Source organism: Apodemus sylvaticus, chromosome 15, assembly GCF_947179515.1.
Source record: "Apodemus sylvaticus chromosome 15, mApoSyl1.1, whole genome shotgun sequence".
Lineage (NCBI taxonomy): Eukaryota > Metazoa > Chordata > Mammalia > Rodentia > Muridae > Apodemus > Apodemus sylvaticus.
This window is the reverse complement of record NC_067486.1, coordinates 42,229,681-42,251,119: the sequence shown is the minus strand read 5'-3', so window position 1 is coordinate 42,251,119 and position 21,439 is coordinate 42,229,681. Positions and strand designations below refer to the sequence as shown.

Sequence of the window (21,439 nt, the reverse complement as noted above, 5' to 3'; positions counted from 1 at the left end):
GGTAAAAGCAGAGGTGTGAGCACAGGAGGCGCTCTGGGCTCCTTCTACTGTCTTAGTGAGACCCCAGATAGCGGGTGAGAAAGCTGTCCTGGGTTTCTCAGGAGTGAGATGGGAGCCAGGAAAGTTTAATTTTAGCTCCCCAAAGAAAACTTATTCATAGTGACCTTAGGAAAGTTAAAAGAATCTCGAATTGCTGAGCCTTACAAATTCTGAATCACTAAGTCGTGGGACTGCAATAGCTTCCCGGAAGTATGATAGAGAAAAGTATCATGGAAGCCACAGGGGGCCACACCACTGGACGCGCTGTCGCTGGTACCTTCTTCCACTTCCTGGTCTTCCGGGAGTCCTCTGCCTTTGGTTCCTTTGCTTGTGTCAAGAAACACTCTGTGGGCTGTGAAGAAATATAAACGAGAGAGCTTTCATCTTTGCAGGATGGAGTGTCAGTGGGGGTGGCATGGTTCCCGGAGCCCCTTCTGCTGTGCGCATCCTCCTCAGAGTACCTTGGTAACGGTCCACAGAGATGCTGCACAGCCCACTGGCACTGTGAGGCGGCAGCTGAGGTGACAGAGTTTGAGAAACTGAGAAAGTGCAGATGACGCAAGGCTGGAAAAAAAATACTTTGAACACACATCAAAACGTGTGAGTGAGTGAGTGTATGTGTGCTTGATGTGTGCAGAGTATTAGAGATGGAAGCCAAGGGCAGAAAGAGATGTGTTTAAATGGTGCCGTGGCAAGGCAGTCACTGACTGGAGCGGCTGAGGATTTCCTTGAGCTGCCAAGCAGAAGCCTGCACTTCGGAGCCACAGGCGTTGTCTGTAGTGCCCGCTCCTTCCCGCTTTTCAACAGCACAGAGAATATGAAGGAGGATGTATTTACTTCGGCTTTAACAAGTCCAGCTGTACCTCTGTAGTCATTTAAAGAGGACTAGAGAATGGACGTTCCTGCCGAGGGCCTGAATACAGGTTCCACACTATAGCACCGAGAGTGACTGATTTGTCAGTGGCCTTCACCCCAAGAACCGTGTATAGTTTCATGCTATTTTTAAAGTGAATTTTGTTTTTTAAGGTAGAAAAGCAGGAAATTTTGACTAAAGCCTTGATTTATAAAATGTGCAGGTTCCACATGTATTAATCATAAGCAGCAAAATAAAATGTTTCCTGTGCTGGATGTTTATGCAACATTTCAAGCAGGCTGCCAAGTGAGATGTGAAATGGAAGTATTACGTTAGATTCATTCCAAGTAGAGAGTATCTGTTTAAATAGTCAGCCACCAGCTAGAGCAACTGTGTCTCTACTGCTCTGCTCAAAATGACCACAGATGAATCTATCTGAGAAAAAGAACAGACTGAAGCCATTCCTTGTGGTGCACAGCTTTGATCCCAGCACAAGAAACAGAAGCGAGGACCTCTGTGAGTTCGAAACCAAACCAGCTTGGTCTACATATGAGTTCCAGGACAGCCAGAGCTACAAAGTGACATCCTGTTTCAAACAACAACAACAACAACAAGAACAACAACAACAACAACAACAGCAGCAGCAGCAGCAGCAGCAGCAACAACAATAAAAATGACAGAACCCACAGATTAGGAATGCCTGTAGCCTCAAGTTAAAGGGAATATAATGACTGTAGCTTAAGGCACTGGACCAATGACACATGGTTTAGACACTGTTTCAGGAAGGAGAGGAGATTTAAAAGGGTTGAGATTAAAATAACATGGTTTTCATTAATCTTTAGCTTCTTTACAGTTTAAACAAAAAAACCCTGTAAAGACTAATTGCCTAGCAGCTTAAGAAAATAAAGATACTGTCTCACTTACTTAGAAAGTTAAGCTGTCTTGTGGATGTAGATTAATGTCAATTTAATGTTCGTACATGCCAATAAGAAACTGGGCCAAGGCCACTAATATGTCACAGAAGACGCCAGATGGCCATAAGCATCTAATTACAGAACAAGGGAGCATTCAGATCTCCCTTCCCAGCAACGGTCTGGATGTAATCAGTCAAGCCCTCAGAGCCTCTGTCCGACCCAGGCCTGCAGTGCCTGCCCTTGTGAGGCTGAGGCAGGAAGACTGCCGAGGTTCCCAAATAAACAGTGAAAGAAAAGGAGGAGGGGCATGTCTACTCCTGCAGCATGGAGAAGATCTGCACTGCAGAGATAGGGGGAAAGCAGGCTGAGGGAAGAGCCCAGGCCAAACACGGGCCTGGAGAGGAGACGGTAGGAAGAGCAAGGCAGGGGCTGCGCGACAAGAGAGCCAGCGGGACAGAGACCGGTGTAGCCAAACCTGCTGGGTTATAGAGCGCTGAGGCTGGAGAAGGGGAGAGGAGAGAGGCTGTTCCTCAGAAAACTGGACATGACACTTCTGGAGGACCCTGCTATACCACTCCAGGGCATATACCCAGAGGATTCCCCAGCATGCAATAAGGACACATGCTCCACTATGTTCATAGCAGCCTTATTTATAATAACCAGAAGCTGGAAAGAACCCAAATGTCCCTCAATGGAGGAATGGATACAGAAAATGTGGTATATTTACACAATCGGATACTACTCAGCAATTAAAAGCAATGAACTCATGAAATTCATAGGCAAGTGGTTGGAACTGGAAAATATCATCCTAAGTGAGGTAACGCAATCACAAAAGACTACACATAGAATGCAATCTTGATAAGCGGATATTAATTAGCCCTGAAGCTCTGAATACTGAAGATATAATTAGCATATCAAATGATTCCCATGAAGAAGCCTGGAAAGGCTTGATCCAGCATTGTAGGGGAGTGCCAGGACAGAGAAAAGGGAGGGGGAAAGACAGGAGAATGGCTGGAGACAAGATGACTTATGGAACATATGCGGGGGACTGGGAAAGGGGAAAGCTTTTGGAATGTAAACAAAGAATATAGAAAATAAAAAAAAAATAGAAAAGAAAAGAGGGGAGATAGAGAGAATAATTCCTAACACAGTGTTGGAAGTAACACTAGTGTTGGCTGATCTTATCGCTTTGAAGGGATTGAGGAGGGTAAGGAGGAAGTGCAAACTTGTTAAGAAGAAATATATTTATCCATATCCTGAAGTTAATGCTGTCACTGTTTTTCTGTTGTGATTAAAGTCCCTATGGTGGGATAACAAAAAAAAAAAAAGGTAGGGGTGGGGGTGGGGTGAGAAGTGGGAGGAGCCACAGTGCTGAGTGACATTTGTCCTGGGTTTGAGACCTAACAGTACACAGTAAGTTCCAGATCACCTAGGGAGGGAGGGAGAGGGAGAGGGAGAGGGAGAGGGAGAGGGAGAGGGAGAGGGAGAGGGAGAGGGAGAGGGAAAGGGAGAGGGAGAGGGAGAGGGAGAGGGAGAGGGAGAGGGAGAGGGAGAGGGAGAGGGAGAGGGAGAGGGAGAGGGAGAGGGAGAGAGGGAGAGAGAGAGAGAGACAGAGACAGAGACAGAGAGAGATGCTTTATCTCAAAACAAACACTATAACAAACACTCCCCAACTATAACTCACCGCCGCCAACACACAAATCTGGCATGTGTTAGCTGTTATCAAGGTTCTCTGGAAGCTGGCTCAGGCACTTATAATGTTTTTTTTTTTTTTCTAATTTAGCCTATGAAGCTCTTCTCCACAGCCGTGGTTCTCCACCTTCCTAATGCTACAGCCCTCCAATCCAGTTCCTCAAGTTGTGGTGACTCCCAACCATAAATTATTTCATTGGTACCCCATAACTGTGATTTTCCTACTGTTTTGAATCACAGTGTAAATATGTGTTTTCTGAGGGTCTTGGGCAACCCTGTGAAGGCCATTTAACGGAGTCTCGTAAGGCTCACGGTTAAGGACCGCTGTCCTACAAGAGTTATGTTAAATGTACTGAGTACACACTATTAGGTTTAGAAGCTTATTAATTCAAACATGAATCAAGTTAGATATAAAAGTGAGCTCACTTATTAAGGGTAGGGATCGACAGCCTTCTGTGATCAATGGAGCAGCTAGGACAGAAGTCTTCCCTCCATTTGCACCAGGGAGCCAGGAAACTCCACAGCTGTCTGTGCATAGCCTGCCAGGAGAGAGATCTCCCAGCAGTGCTTTCACTTTTGACCTCAGAGGAGTAAGGACACAAGCTTACAGGCCCACAGGAGGAACAAACTCCAGCCAGAGACAACAATACCAATTAGCACCAGAGATAACCAGATGGGGAAAGGCAAGCACAAGAACCCTACCCACAGAAACCAAGACCACACGGCAACATCAGAACCCACCACAGCAAGTCCCGGAACCCCCAACACACCAGAAAAGCAAGAGTTGGATTTAAAATCGCATCTCATGATGCTGATAGAGGGCTTCAAGAAAGACTTAAATAACTCCCTTAAAGAAATACAGGAGAACATCGGTCAACATGTAAAAGCCCTTAAAGAAGAAACACAAAAATCCCTTAAAGAATTACAGGAAAACACAAACAATCAAGTGAGGGAACTGAACAAAACCATCCAGGATCTAAAAGTGGAAGTAGAAATAATAAAGAAATCACAAAGCGAGACATCTCTGGAGATAGAAAACCTTGGAAAGAATTCAGGAGTCATAGATGCAAGCATCAACAACAGAATACAAAAGATAGAAGAAAGAACCTCAGGTGCTGAAGATACCATAGAAAATATTGACTCAACAGTCAAAGAAAATGCAAAATGCATAAAGCTGGTAACCCAAAACATCCAGGAACTTCAGGACACAATGAGAAGAGCAAACCTAAAGATTATAGGTATAGAAGAGAGCGTTTTAGAGGCCCAGTAAATATCTTCAAAAAAATTGTAGAAGAAAACTTCCCTAACCTAGAGAAAGAGATGCCCATGAACATACAAGAAGCCTTCAGAACTCCAAACAGACAGGACCAGAACAGAAAGTCCTCCCAGTACATAAAAACATCAAATTCACGAAACAAAGAAAGAATATTAAAAACAGTAAGGGAAAAGGGCAAGTAACTTATAAAGGCAGACCTATCAGAATCACACCAGACTTCTCACCAGAGACGATGAAAGCTAGAAGATCCTGGGCAGACCTCATATAGACCCTAAGAGAACACAAATGCCAGTCCAGGATGCTATATTCAGCAAAACTCTCAGTCATCATAGATGGAGAAACCAAGATATTCCATGATAAAAAACAAATTTACACAATATCTGCCCACAAATCCAGCCCTACAAAGGATAATTGATGGAAAATGCAAACACAAGGAGGGAAACTATACCCTAGAAAAAGCAAGAAAGTAATCTTCTTCCAACAAACCCAAAAGAAGATACCCACACAAACATAAAAATAACATCAAAAATAACAGGAAGCAACAATCACTATTCCCTAATATCTCTTAACAACAATGGGCTCAACTACCCAATAAAAAGACATAGACTAATGAAATATTTCTCATGTAAATCTTCAATTTTATCAGAAAATGTTTGCAATTCTCCTTTTAATTAATTTAGCAATGTTTTTATGCCTACCATTTTATCTGCATCATTTTCCTGATAATCTTCAATTTTATTATGTCTTTCTATATACTTCCTCTATTTTATCAGAAATGTTTCCAATGTAAATCTTTGATTTTTATCACAAATGTTTCTAATTCCACCTTCAATTAGTTTAGAAAGAGCTTTTATATCTACCATTTTATATGTAAAATTTTCCATGAAATAGTCAATTTTAACGCGTTTGTCTATATATTTCTTGAATTTTACCAGAAATATTTTCCATGTAAATCTTCAATGTTATCTGAAAATGTTTATAATTTCACCTTCAATCAACTTAGAATTATCTTTATGCCTATCATTTTATCTATATAATTTACATGATAATCTTTAATTTTAACATGTTTTTCTATATATTTCTTCAATTTTATCAGAAATATTTTCCATGTAAATCTTCAGGTTTATCAGAAAATGTTTATAATTCCACTTTCAATCAACTTAGGAATACTTTTATGCCTACCATTATTATATCTATATAAATTTTCCACGATAATCTTCAATTCTAGCATGTTTTTCTGCATTTTTCTGCAATTTTATCAGAAATATTTTCCACGTAAATCTTCAATTCTATCATAAAATGTTTCTATCCCATATTTCAATTAATTTAGTAATGTTTTACATGTTGACCACTTTACTCTTTAATTTTCCATGAAAACTGTCAATTTTAATGTGTTTATCTGAAATATTTTCCATGTAAATCTTTAATTTTATCATAAAGTGTTTTTACTTCCCTTTTCAATAAATAAATAACAAAACAAACAAAACAAAACAAAAAAAGGGGTATGGGCTCTTCAATTTTGGAGTTAAAAATAAGTGTATCTCTGAATCTCAAGTAGACAATAAATAAATAAATAAATAAACAAACAAATAAATAAATAAATGGAAAAAGCCAATCACATTCCTGCCAGGTACAGGGGTACATGCCTTTAATAGAGGCAGAGGGCACAGGTGGTGGGTCTCCCAGGCTCAGTAGACCCAGGTGAGTCTACTCTGAACAGTAAGTTCTAGGCCAGTCAAATAGTAAGATCTTGATGTGTTTGAGGAATTTCTTTAAGTTAAGTCTCTGCATCTGGTCTCAGACTCTTAGATCATTCTAAGGGAAATGCAAAGTACTTATGTTTTTGGTACTTTTGGCTGCATGTGGTAAGGTGCACTATATGAGAAAGCCACATTTATGGGGTGATATGATTTGGGGAGAAATCCAAATCCAAACCCATAGTACTGGACACTCCTAAGTTTGGGCAGCTGTCCCGTAACAGTAGCTGTCTCCCTTCACAGACGGCAGACAACATGGTGGACTTAGATAGACCAGGTCACTCACCAGCCCTGGAAGTCATTCCCATCGATGACAGGTGCGAAGCCCATGAATGACCACCCAACGTTAGAGTAATCTTCAATGTGTAGTCTGAAGAATCATGCTCATCCAACACATACAACAACATAAACAGGAACTTTTCCTCTAGAGACAGGTTCTTGCTTCCCTTGGGACGATATAGACCAAGCTGGCCTCAATCTCACAGGGACCCTCCTGCCTCTACTCAAGGACCAGAATTAAAGGCCTGCACCACTGCACCCGACTCAGCATGGCTTTTATGCCACATTCTCAGTTTCTTAAGTATCAAATATTACTTGATCAAAGACTGCTTCTCATGGCAAAATAAATGCGAAATGAGGAAGGTTCAAAGGTAGACGTCTCCAGAGAGCAGGAAGCCCATAAAGCCCCCCTTTGTGAAAAGCCTGCAAGCATAGTTTGGAAGACTGAGGAAATGAAGAGTGTGGCTGAGGCCGGGTGGGGGTGGAAACTATCAAGAGCCAGACTGACAGGAGTGCTTGAAGGGCTGAAGAGAAGGGGCCAAGGCGTTTACAGCCACACATCCGCAGAGCTCCCCTTCCCACCTTCACTGCCTCCTCGCCCCGTCCTTGCTGTCTGCACAACGGGCTGCTCTCTGGGCAGATGAGGATGTCGAGCAAGGGAAGGCACAGGCTGGGGCTTACCTCCATTCCCACCGCCACGCCAGGCTTGTGCATTGTTCTTTCCCTTACTTGAGACAGGGCCCAAGTTCAGACTCAAGAGTTTCCTTTCCCAACCTCCCAAGTGCTGGCACTAGAGGTGTATATCACCATCCCTGGCTCTAGACAGACCACTGCATGCTTGCTTGGAAGAAAATGGATGGGCCAATAAAAATGCTGCAAGAAGGTGGCATTTAACAATTCAGTTTGTGATCATCATCCTCCCAATAGTTATACTAATCGAAAAAACCTTGCTTCATATACTAAATCTTCTAAGTTTTATTTTGTTGTTGTTGAGGATGATTCTTCAATACAGAGCCAGGTTTTTAACTAGACATTTAAATAAACTCACCAATCTGAGAGCAAACAAACATTACTGGAAAAGAAGTAATATCAAGTAGTATGGAAAGAATGTGCAAAAGAAATACAATCCAAGAATGTCCTTCTAGGATTGAAGGACACCTCTGCGAACATTTACGTCTATGGAAAGCTCATCAGAAATATGGTATAGTTAATATGAACACAGGAGAATCATACACTATGGAGTACCACTGTGACATTTAGGATAATCATAAAGAAAAGACTCCACAAATTTACACAAAGAAAATTACAAATACAAAGGAACAGATCAGAGCCTGGGGTTTTAGGGAAGCTCCCAGGATTGTTCTATCACTGGCAACTGGCAGGGTCCACACAGCGTTTGCTCCACTGATTTAGTCAGGAGAGCTGGTCCAGCTGTGAGGCAGAGGTCTAGAGAATCCATGAGGCAGGAAATCAGGTGGACTCACATAACAGAGCAGAGCAGAAGTCACTTTCCCTTTAGGGTCTCCAGGAGCGCAGGGAGGGAGGAGAGGATCAAGTGGTTGCAGTGACTCTGCATTTGTGGGAGCTGAGAAAAGTTTGGATGAGGGGGGGGGGCGGACATCCCCTGTAGTACAGATCACTGTAACCTCACAGGGCTTCCTTTGCCTTTAACCAGACATCTGAAAGCCCACAGTACTAGGACCTCCCATTTTATCCTGAGGTGCATGACTATCCAAAGTAATTACAGCCAACTCTATTCACAAACCCACCAGAGGGAAAAAGGAGCAAGTCAAACAGCACAGAGAGCCCCCGGTCAGGTGGTACACAGCCGAGGTAGCAGATGAAAGCAGAGATGCAGACTGGGCTGGCTTCCTGTAGGAATGGTTTCCTTTCTTTTTCTCTTTACTTGTGGTGTCGTATCTTCTTCTATAAAGTTATCTGCTGTAAGAGTGTATACATGGCATATCTCAAGCAGTATAGACTGCTCGGGAGCTATGACAAAATTATAGCAACAGAGGAATTAGAAGACATGGAGAGTCTTCACCCAGCCCAAAGCCTGTGAAGACAGATGGCTCCTGGAAATGACCGTGGAGTGCCAAGAGCTAAATAAGGTGGTTTCCCCTTCCATGACACTTGGCTCAGCTCTGCTCTTCTGACTGAACAACAGAGAGGTGATAGGGCCTTTCCATGCTGTCTTAGACTTTGCTGATGTATCTTTTAGTTCCCTGAGCTACAGGATTCCAAGCTAATCTCTATTTACTTTCAATGGTCAACACTAGACCTTCCGAGTAGCCTCCCGAGGTTGTGTTCACAGTTCCATGTCTTGAGATAGTGGCTGTGAACCTTCTTTTGTTGTCTTGCCTACCTTCTATAAAAAATGTTTCATTATAGAGAAGACTGTAGTGGTTTGAATGAACCGCATCCTTCACACCCACCGTAGGCTTGGTATTTGAACAGCTGGCCCCCATTGAGGTCTAGGAGGTGTGGCTTTGCTGGAGAAAGTGTCACTAGAGGCAAGCTTGGAGGTTTAAAAGCTTCCTGACATTCCTAGTGTCTCTCTCTCTCTCTACTTTGTGCTTATAGATGTGAGCTCCCACCATCTTACTCAAGCTGCCGTGTGGCGCACAATGGGAGACTCCCCTCATTATCAGGGTTTCTCCTTCCCTTCCCTTGTCTGAGGAACTCAACCCCCCTACACGTATGATTCTACCTGAGAAATGTCACATAGCCTCAATTAGATTACAGGATCAATTTCCTTTCTCCTGATAAGTACCTGTTCAGCCAACAGTTGGGATACCTGAAATGCTTCCCCGTGCTAATGAGGCACTCCATACCCTAAGTCCTCAACCAGTGACCATTGCTCATCCTGGATGTTCCTCCCCTCGGTCCCACAAAACTTTATAAGCCTTGAATCACCCTTAGTAAAGCTGATCTGCCTTCTGATAGCTGGTTCTGGTGTGGTCATTCACCATACATACTCAGAGGGCTTCTAAAACCCCTGCTGTAGGTTTTGCTCCCACTGCTCTCATGGACCAAATCAGCAGACAATCTAAGAGAGCGGTGAGATCCTCACTGCCACAGCTACTTCCTGCTCCACCTGAGGTATGGATTCCGACCCTCTAGAACCTTTAAGCCACAATACATGTCTTATTAATTCTTTCTTTAGATGAATTCATTTAGATAAGTTGCCTTGGTCATGGCCGGGAGGTGGTGGCACATGCCTGTAATCCCAGCACTCTGGGAGGCAGAGGCAGGCGGATTTCCGAGTTCGAGGCCAGCCTGGTCTACAGAGTGAGTTCCAGGACAGCCAGGGCTACACAGAGAAACCCTGTCTTAAAAAAACCAAAATCCCCCCCCCCCAAAAAAAAGTTGCCTTGGTCATAGTGTTTTATTACAGCAATAGAAAAGTGACTAAGACAATGACATAATTCTAACTTTTGAGTATTTCACAGGTTTAGAATAGCATTTAGAAGATACAGGTATAGCTAAAAGAATAGCAGATGAAGCTACACCCCTGCAAAGGACAGGCACAACTGTGAAAGTCTAGGGATTATTATCATCTGATATTATGCCTGACAAAATTACTAGAAAAAAAAAGTCTTAGAGCAGCCTGTGCCTGTAAATGTAAAATAACTGTAGCTCTTGGGACTTATGGAATCCTTCACACCCCTTCTTGTCCAAATCTTCATCCTCTGAAAACTTGATAACAGAGTTGCCATATGGGATTGTGACAAAATGTTCTCACGAGGCTTCTGAGCAGATTAAGATCCTAATAGGACAAGAAAACATCTGAATGTTCTATTGCCAATGTCCTTTTATGTGAGAGTTACCAGAAGCGCAGAAATGTACATATGGGTGCTATGGCAAAACAACCAGAGCAAATGGTTCCAATGGAGTTCTAATATCAGGCATGGACAGGGCAAAATTCATTATGCAATGCTAGAAAAACAAAGGCTGGCTGTATAGAAGGCACTACAACAGGTAGAATCCACCACTGGCCCCACCTCAGTAACAACACAAAGAACTTATCCAAGAAAGGGTAAGATTGAAGGTCTTCAGCAAAGGCTTTTTATGAGATAGCACAGAATCAAATCCTATAATGGTGGCCTGCTTATTTACAGCAATGTGGTACAGTATCTACAAGCTCTATCTCCAATGCCATGCAGGATGTCTTGTTCAAGCCATTGAGCTCCCTCTAATAATTGAACAAACAGCTAACCTTCGTACACTGTGGGAAAGGAGATCACCCATCTCTGCAGATGGAGGTTACGTGGACTGCATGAGTAGGAGCACAGAACAGGAATGAGTGGCTATAGTAATGCAAGGATCACAGAGATTACATGACTGGAGGCACGAGAAAGTAAAAGTAGCCAGTCTGCCGAGTTTAGAGCACTAGGTAGTAGCAGTTCTGAGAGTTGGCCTGTGATAAACTGTCCTGACGGTTGGACTGTACTTAGTGACTTCAATTCATGGGTTGTCCAGTGGGAAAGAGAACTGGCAGGTTCCGAATTGGCTACCATGGGAAAATGAGATGTAAAAGGAGATATATACCGGAGGACAACAGGAATCAGGATCCCGAGCAGTTGTCTACATGGAGGCCAACAGCCCATTGATCTCTCTGCAAATCAGGAAGCAGATGCCCTTACCAAAGTACGAGCCATCTGCCATCAGGGGCCATAAGAGGCTGCTCATTGGAGTCATGTCACGTCTGGTCGCAGCAGAGCCAACAGAGTCTTGGCCACTGTTGTACTGCTGTGAAGAGACACCATGACCAAGGCATGTAATTGGGGCCTTGTTTATAGTTCCAGAGGTTTAGTCCATTGTCATCGTGGTGGGGAGCATGGCAACATCCTGATCCATAGGGGACAGTAGTGAGGGCAGGGAGGGAGGGAGACAGAGACAGGGACAGAGATTTGGACAGCTTGATTTGAACTTTTGAAGCCTCAAGGCCCACATCCCTAGTGACATACTTTCTCCAGCAAGCCCATACCTCCTAATCCTCAAATAGTGCCATTCCTTGATGACATGTACAACCAGATACAATAGTATTACCACTTACCTGACAACCCTACTGAGGCTTAGCTGATTGAAAGAAAGAATACATTATTAAAACAATGGCTAGAGAGTTTAAGTACGGAAGGCACCTTGCATGGGTGGAAAGGGTCAAAGGTTGTCTGAGAATTGAAAGTCCCGGTGCCAAGGGTAGGCCCCCTTCATATCGGTTGTTGTCCAGGGAGGCCCCTGACATTCTGAAACCCCTAAGTCCACTGCCATCACTACATGCCAGATTAGATGGGATGACTACTGTGGGTCTAATGAACAGCTTCCTGAGTGGATTTAAGGCCTGCCAACAACAAAGTGGGAAAAAGTCTAGACAAAGAATTCACATTGGGGGGCTAGAGAGATGGCTCAGCAGTTAAGAGCACTGGCTGCTCTTCCAAAGGTCCTAAGTTCAAATCCAAGCAACCACATAGTGGCTCACAACCATTCGTAACAAGATCTGATGTCCTCTTCTGATATGCCTGAAGACAGCTACGGTGTACTTACATATAATAAATTAAAAAAAAAGAATTCACGTGATTATTTTAAGGATGACTTATGAATTCAAAGCGTATACAAACAAACATCTTAGTGAAATAAAAAAAGATAATGCAGGATCTTAAAGAGCAATTCAATAAAGAGATTTTAAAGAACATCATAAATTTGGGAGAGAAAAGCTCAACAGGTCAAATAACTCAGAAGAGTCTCATAAGTAGATGAGATCAAGTGGAAGACAGAATGTCAGGGGTTAAAGGCAACATTGAAGAATGCAAGGATTCATGCAAGAACACAGAAGACAAAGTCCCCTGGGTGCCATCAATATAGAAGAGGGAGGCCATGACAAACAGAAAACAGATCGAATAAGGGAAAATCCCTAAATCCTGGGAAGGAGATTAATATCCAGACACAGGAGGCTTCTGAGAACTCTCACAGTTATGACTGGGAAAGAAACTTCATCAGCACAGGCTTATTAGCATAGCAAGGATACTGAACAAGAGCAGTGTCAAAGGAAAAATGAGATCGAAAGCTTTAAACTCATAGAAAAGGCAACCCATCAGAATAACCAAAGCTCTCTAAGCAGACACTCAAAGATCAAGGATGGCATGGAAGGAAAGCAAAGACGCCCTGAAGACAAACAATCGTCAAGCCAGATTACCACATCCAGAAAAGCTAGCCTTCAAAACCAAAGGGCGAAGGGCAGTACCAAACTCAGGATATACTTGGTTTGGTTTTTTTTTTTTTTTTGTTTTAATTTTTTTAAATTGTATATAATTAAAGTTTAAAAGTAGGCACAGTTAGATTAAAATAATAACAAAATGAGGTAGTTATGTAACTGTGGTCTTTCTCATCTTGGATGTGAGATGATGATATAAGGTCTGTGTGATGTGAGGTGGGTGGCACAGACATTGTGGTGCATGTTAGGTTCTCTGTAAGGGGCACCACAACACAAGCAGTGTGTTGTCACCACCGTCCATGGGAAAACCGAGCCAGCTAGTAAAAGATGGTCAGGAAGTATATACTGCACTGATGTATGGACATCACCAGACAAAGTGATGGTTCACACGGTGAATGAAGAGTTGGCACGGTAGTTCATCTTGTTCCTTGGAATGGTTTATTACTTAGAGGTATAACTGTGGAGCTCACAGACCCCAAGAGTGGACCTAGTTCTACAAGAGTGGACCTAGTTCTATTATGTTGGTAAATGGACAAAACATCAAAGTGTTCCCTAAATTAATAAATCAATAACACGGGTTAGTGGGGCTCTCAGACCTCATCAGAGAAGCATCTCTGTGCAGAAGATGGTGATTAATTCAGAAATTTACAATTGGTCAAAGTGCAGAGAATGAGTGTTTATTGAGTGCTTGGCCACAAATGGGATGGTGTCACTAGCCCTAAGGCTTGGGGACATCACCATGGAAGAGGAGACAGGAAGATTATTAAGAGCCAGAGATCATGGAGAACTACAGTAAAACAGTGTCTTCCAGACACATAGGACCGCTGTGCTCATGAATTCACACATACTGTGGTTGTCTGCACCAGATTAAGCAGGCCAGCACTCTAGCATTGAGGGTGGGTTCATAAGCCTCAACCCCTAACTGAGGAGCTACTGACAGCTGATGGTTTCTGGTGGAGGGAGAATGAATTTTCCTTAAGATGTGTTCCCAGGAGGACTGACCATGGAGTAGACTGTGCCACTTCCATGAGTATACGGGCAATACAAACTGGCTTGGTAGGGCTATTTTATTTTTTATTTTTAATAAAAATAAAGACAGAAGAGAGGATAGATAGAAGAAGAGAGGAGGTGGATATGAGAAGGGTTCGGGGGAAATTGAGGGTGAATATGATAAAAAATATGATGTTTGGAGAAAAAATATATAATTTATTCTAGATTTATCCACTTAAAACCATGAAGAAGAAAAGCACGGGTAAAGGAGAACTTATGCATTACTCAGTTACATAGGAACCCTTTAATAAAATTAGGGGTATTACTTCACGGATTTGTCTGTCCCCCAGACCATATGTTTATATGGTCTCTCTGATGTTTCAGGAAGGGCCTTTTATGGGTTTATGGGGAAATAACTTGCTTCTACCTGTGGACTAACCACCAGCGATTCACATAGCTCCTAGCATCACTAGCTTGGGTTAACAGGGACAGAGGGATATACTGAAGAGAGCTCTTGTGATCCTTAGACTCTGGTCAGGAAGTAGACAAGAAACACTGCTCAGCTGTAAATACAAGTTACTTTATATGAAAAAATAACGCAAGCAGAACAAAGGCATGAAGAATTATTCCGGGGCCTCGCTACTTAGTTGAGGAATTCAGCCTGATGACCTGAGCTCAATCCTCTGAACCCACATGAAGGAAGGAAAGAAGTGATTTGCAAGCTATCCTCTGACCTCCATCCTCAATGCTGTGGTATGTACACCCACCACCACCACCACCACCACCACCACCACCACCACCACCAAACAAATATAATAAAAATAAAAAAGAAACAAACACTGTCAAACTGTTCCTCTGAACAATGACTCCTTGTGCCTATTTCCTTGTCTCCCCTTTGTGAACAAAAACGACATAGGCCCATTCCACCACTGTTGTTGGCTATGCTGCTCCTTTAGCTTCATAGGTTGAAAAGAAATGTAGGAGTTCAGCCCATTCCAGATCATCCTGCAGTGTCTTCAGGCCCCCCCGTGATTCTCCCCTTTGAAGGTAGTCTAACAGAAAACAGTAGAATAATAAGGCATCGACTCCAAGCCAGTGTCATAAAGAAGTCTTCAGAGTTAAGGATTCTTGCTCAGCACGTTTGAGGAACTGAGGAAGCCAGTGCCAATGCACTGAGTTCTTGTAGAGAGAACTGAGGCAAAAGCTTCAGAAATTCTTCAGTAGAAATCCTGCTCAGACCACAACCTGAGTGGTATCTGATCAAAGATGTAACATCGGACCCATTTATCTAAAGCAGATAACAGAAACAGAGAATAAACATGTTTTAAGTGACCATTTCTTGTTTTAACAAGAATGAAGAATTTTAGACTTTGGAAATATAGATGAAAAAAAGTATGAAAAAATGCTCAGATAGAGAGTAGCACATGGGTGTGGTGGTGCATGCCTTTAGCACCTACACTCAGGGGCAGAGGCAGGTGGTCCCCTGACTAGCCTGGATTACAAAGGGACAGCCAGGTATACACAGAGAAACGCTGTCTCAAACAAACAACAAACAAACAAACAACAAACTGGAACACTGGAGGTATGGACCCAGTAAAACAAGTGTGAGGTTCAGTTCAAGCAAAGTAAGGGTGAATTCTACAGGAAGAATCAAAAGAAGAGAGTGCACAGGGAGCCACAGGAGTATCAGAGGGATGAGGGCATGGCAGTCTAGAAAAGAGAGGCTATCTGAGCCCCTAATGTCCATGTGGAGCCTCTCTGGGAGGTATCTACGGCAGGAAGTTACACCAGATCTGAGAGGGGAGACTAGGCCTCAAGACTCCAAGGGACCTCTGTACACAGCAGTATCATGGCGACACCAACTGGGACTATAGTATTGCTTTTGTGTGCATGGGAATGCTCCATCTCCTTGTGCTGTCGGTTGTCTTAGAAGGCCTATGTCCAGAAGAACAAGGCTGAACTCTTACCTAGGTCAACATAATTGTTTATATGGTATACATTTTCTTATATTTGTTTATCTGTATGAGTGCTTGCCTGCGTGTCTGTATGTGCACCACATGCACGCCTGCTGCCCAAGTAGTCCAGAGGGAGTTGTATGCCCTGGAACTAGCATCATAGACGCAGGGAACCACCGTGTGAGATCTGGGAACTCTGTAAGAACAAGTGTTCTTAACTACTGAAGCTTCTCTCCAGACACTTACATACATTTTATTTTTCCCACTAAAACATAAAAAACAAACGGGAAGACAAACCTCACTGGTTTAGAGTTAGGAAAACATGGTCTCTTGATGGGCAAAGACAGTAAAAGCTTCCTCAATCGCAACAGCTTTCATTAGGTTCAAGAAAATGGTGTGGAGTGGCTGTAGGGTGACATCAGAGCCAAGTGCTGTGATGCTCACAGTGACTATTACCTGTTGGGTTTTCTCAGGAACCGGAACTGTGTCCTGCTGCGTCATTTCCGTGTCTCCTCCTTCCTCACCACCTGACAGCTCTGAAAGGGGATACAAAGTTCAAAATTAGAGATGATTCAATGCAACCTTGGTAGGATTGGCTTGGAGGTTTAATCTTTTGGCTTCATAATTCTTTCTCTAGAAATTGACTTGAAAGGAAATTATCTGAGTTGGAGACAGACTGAAGCATTCAGATGCTAGTCTTAGTTTGGGTCTGAAATGTCCACTGTGGTGTGATTAGGAAATGGCCCAATAAAGGGCGGGGTAGGGGTAGGGTGTGCACACATTTATTCCCAGTTATTTAGGAGGCAGAGGAGGAAGCAACTCTAAGAGTTTGAGGCTAGCTTGCTCTACACCGTGAGCTCCAGGACAGCCAGGACTACAAAGAGAGACTGTGTTTTTGGTGGTGGTGGTGAGATGTGATGCAACAGTTTTCAAAAGGAGGCTCTGGGGTGTGTGTTTGATCAGTACAGCTAGCCCCTACCCCCTCAAGGATAGGTTTTGAAGGAATGAAAGCTTTTATACAATACCTACTTTTCTTAAGCTAAATGAAATGCTTCAGAAAAATGTTCCCACCCCTATCACCAAAGACCTAGACTCTAATGTAAGTAGGCTGTAAAGATGCCTTAAATTCCTTTCCACCTACCACGAGGGTATCTTCTGAGATGATCAGGGAGGGAGCTGCGAGTTCCCCCCGTCCCCGCACCCCCAGTGATCCAGTGATGGGTTCTTCATCTACCTCTGCAACACCAACAGAGACACCTTGCTTCTAAATTCCCGTGTTGTAAAAGAGTTGTTTTTCCCATCCCACTGGACGGATACTGGAGGCAAACCAGTGGGGAGTCAGCAGTTTCCTATTTATACTCCTTAAAGTGAGGATACAAAACAGAGCTAGCACTTTCCACAACTGAGGAGCAGTAGGGTCAGACTTATCTGTTCTAATAATTCAGGGCAGCAACCTCTGAAGAACATCACTACAGGGTATAGATTACCCTCCCACATATCAGTCACTACATTACAAATGGTGTAGGGCCTGAAGCGATGGCTCAGCGGTTCACAGCTCCTGCGTTCAGTTCTCAGCACCCACACTCAGTGGCTCACTGCCATCTGTAGCTCTTGCTCCAGGAGACCTGATGCCCTCTTCTGTTCTATGAGAGCACGGGCACACGCGTGCAGATAAACACATAAACACTCAGAAAGAAGAGAAAAACAAAACTTTAAAAAAAGCGAATGGTGTAAATGTACCAATTCAAAGAGAAAGACTAATAGAACAGATTTTAAAATATGACAAGGCTGTCTGTGGTTTGTAAGAAACTTAAACCAAATATGACAGCATTGGCAAGTTCAAGGGGCTAGAAGAAGACAGAACATACAGCTATTGGTAATAAGGAAAGCTAGATGGGTCCTACCCCAGCATGTAATAAGGATACATGCTCCACTATGTTCAAAGCAGCCCTATTTATAATAGCCAGAAGCTAGAAAGAACCCAGATGTCCCTCAACGGAGGAATGGATACCAAAAATGTGGTACACAATGGAGTACTCTTCAGCCATTAGAAACAATGAATTCATCAAATTCTTAGACAAATGGATGGAGCTGGAGAACCTCATCCTAAGTGAGGTAACCCAGTCTCAAAAGATCACTCATGGTATGCACTCACTGATAGGCGGATATTAGCCTAGAAACTTGGAATACCCAGACATAATCCACATATTAAATGATGTCCAAGAAGAAGGAAGGAGTGGCCCCTGGTTATGGAAAGACTCAGTGTAGCAGTATAGGGCAATACCGGAACAGGGAAGTGGGAAGGGGTGGATGGGGGAACAGAGTGAGGGAAGAGGGCTTATGGGACTTTTGGGGAGTGGGGAGCCAGAAAAGGGGAAATCATTTGAAATGTAAATAAATAATATATTGAATAAAAATAATAATAAAAATATGTAAACCAAAAAAAAAAAAAAAAAAGAGCTGAGAGTTGTCTTAGTTAGGTTTCTATTATAATAAAATGCTGACCAAAACCAGCTCAGGGAGCAAAGCTTTTTTCTTCTTCTTCCCCCAGCTTACAACTCTTAACTTACAACTTATAATATACAATTGAAGGATCCAGGGCAGGAAATCAAGGCGGAAACCTGGAAGCCAGAACCGGGCAGCATCCACGAGGGAACTGTGCTTACTGACTGGCTCTCACCGTCTGCTCAGCATGTTCGCTGTGCCTCCTCGGATCGAGGATCAGCTACCCAGGGGTGGCAATGTCCACGGTGGCCTGCGTCCTCCCACTCACCATTAATGCAGAACAGGTGCCGCCACAAGCTGGCCTAGAGGCAATCTGATGAAGACCATTCTGAAACTGAGCTTCCCTCTACCCAGATAACTCTAGCTTTTGTCAAATTGACAAAAAAACTAACCAGCACAGCTTTACCAGAGAATCTCTCTCTCTCTCCCCCCCTCTTTACCCCCCCTCTCTCTTTCTCTCTCTCTCTCCTCTTCTTCCTCCTCTCTTCCCTCTCCCCGTTCCTCTCCCTTTCAGACTCAGAGGATGCTTGTTTTCCTCAGTTTTGTTTGACAAAGTACAATCTGGCAAGAAAAGGAAATAAACAGCATACACAATGGGAAAAGGCCCAGCGACACCGGTTTGCAGACCACATGATTTCTCACATTAAAATAAAAAAAATCCAGGCACTGAAGCTCATCTTTCATGCACAAATTTTCACACTGGGTTTTATCGCTGGGGCCTCAGTTTCTTCTCTTCCATCCTGCCTTTAACTGAGATCCTTCAGTGGGTCTCACAGCCTGACTCTACAGCCCTTTCCTCTCGTTTCTGCCCATCTTCCCACGTGGTTTCTAGCCCTTAACATGTAGCTTAGCACATAATTTTATTCTGCCTCCTGGCTTGTGATGGTATTCAATATATGTTAGGATTTCTCTCTACCTGAACTACACGTGTCTGTGAATATGCATAAGAGCCCATAGTATTCATATTATTAAAAACATCTTATTTACATTTTAAAACCTTTTATGTATACGAGGTTTGTCTTTCTGTCTGTCTGCACATATCTGAGTTGGAAGGAGGTCAGAGAAAGGGCAGATGTCCTGTAAGTGGAATTATGGATGGTGTGAGCCACCATGTGGGTGCTGGGAACTGAACTCACATCGTCTCTAAGAGCAGCCAATGCTCTTAACAGCTGAGCCATTTCTCCGGCCCACAGTCTTTATGAAAATGTTAAATTTCTAATACAAATATTTTCATATACTATTGTTAGCTTTAACAGAGACTTTGAGATAAAAAGAACGACCTACAAATAAACAGAGAGGGGGTAAAGTTATGAACTCTATATTTTTCCATTCCTTAGAATTTGCTAGCTGCAGAATATAGTCTGTTTGGCTAATCTAGTTGAAAAATAGGTAATATACTTAAAAGTCTGTATGCCCATGGGAAATATTAAAAATATCTTATTAATCAAATACTCTGAATCTGAGTTACTTCTGGTTCCAAAAATTATTTCATCTTTTGAAATCTTTAACTCAAAATGAGGTCATCTTGTCGCCGTGGCTTGAACACATTAGCTGTTTCCTTAGTCTGACATTTTTCGGTTCCAAAGAGGAAACTGCTCTTCTGCAGTAAGGACGGCAGCTCTGTGATTTCCATTAGGGGAACGGCGAAAGCGAAGTGCAGCCGTCCAAGCTAGCCAGCTCTTGAGGGCTGCTGGGACTGGGGTGACGCCAGGCCTGTCCCACTCAGTCCCAGTGGGTCATTCAGCCTGTGCGGCAGAGGCGCCAGGACAGGGCTGCATTTCCCCGGCTTCCTGGGGACTAATTCAAAACCACACAGCCAGATGGGATTGGTTGAATTTTTCCAAAGGAGGAGGCAAGGACAACGTCCGTTTTCGACCCATAGCAACAGTATCAATTACAAACAGAAGATGGCTCCGCTTTCCCTCTGTGCTTGCCTTATCTCTATATGGACAGTATGGAAAGTCCAGTCTCCCAGCATCCAGGCCTTAGGAGCGATGCTGACAGTGCCCTTTAAAAGGTTGTGAAAGAGCAGGGCGGTGGTGGCGCACGTCTGTAATCCCAGCACTCCGGGAGGCAGAGGCAGGCGGATTTCTGAGTTCAAGGCCAGCCTGGTCTACAGAGTGAGTTCCAGGACAGCCAGGGCTATACAGAGAAACCCTGTCTCGAAAAAACCAAATCCAAAAATCCAAAAAAAAGAAAGAAAGGTTGTGAAAGAAGGCTAATTAAAATCACCCTTTCCAACTGCGATGGCTGCTCTTGGTTGTCAACTTGACCACCTCTGGAATTAACTAACACTCAAGCAACCTGGTACAGCTGTGAGGGATTTTCCTCCATTAGATCAATGAAGTTGGAAGACCCATTTTTGACTCCGGCTCCTTTGAGGTGGGAGGATCCACCTTTAATCTGGGCCGTCCCTTCTGGAGACGGTCTGTATCAAGAACATGGAAGAAGGAAGTTTCTGCTCGTTGCCCGCTTGTTCTCACTGGCAGGAGAGCCTACTCTGGGATTCTGGCATATACTGAAGACCAGCTGAGACATCCAGGCTTGTGGGCTGAGCTCTGGCCGCTTGGGCTTTGTGCTGGTAGACAGCCATTGTTGCACCAGGTGGACCACATCCCGTAAGGCACTCTAGTACATTCATATATGGTTATTACAACTGATTTTCTGTATTGTCTTGTTCAGGAACCTGCAGACTGCAGGCAATGGAGCATTCAGAGAGCAGGTGCTGGGCTGCAGGGCAGCTGTGTTAGCTGGGGTTGTTTATCACCATGGTAAAAATACTATGATCAAAAGCAACTTGGAGAGGAAAGGGTTTACTTCAGCTTATAGTTGTAGTTCATCACGAAAGGAATTCAGGGCAGGAACCTAGAAGCAGGAACTGGGGAGTGGCCATGGAGGGACACTTACTGGCGTGCTCCATGGCTTACCCAGCTTGTTTTCTTACACAAGTCATGATCGTTTGCCC

The 21,439-nt window shown here is 43.4% G+C and overlaps 1 protein-coding gene across 3 annotated transcripts in view; it reads right to left on the bottom strand.

Annotated features, from left to right (window-relative positions):
* Cmss1 (cms1 ribosomal small subunit homolog) overlaps window positions 1–21,439 on the bottom strand; it is a 311,896-nt gene that overhangs the window by 15,914 nt on the left and 274,543 nt on the right. For all 3 annotated transcript variants that reach the window (XM_052159233.1, XM_052159234.1, XM_052159235.1), the window contains 2 exons: window positions 16,426–16,505; window positions 317–391 (listed from right to left, as the gene is read on the bottom strand). In XM_052159233.1, the coding sequence (XP_052015193.1) occupies window positions 317–391; window positions 16,426–16,505 (155 nt within the window). The remainder of the gene's footprint in view (window positions 1–316; window positions 392–16,425; window positions 16,506–21,439) is intronic.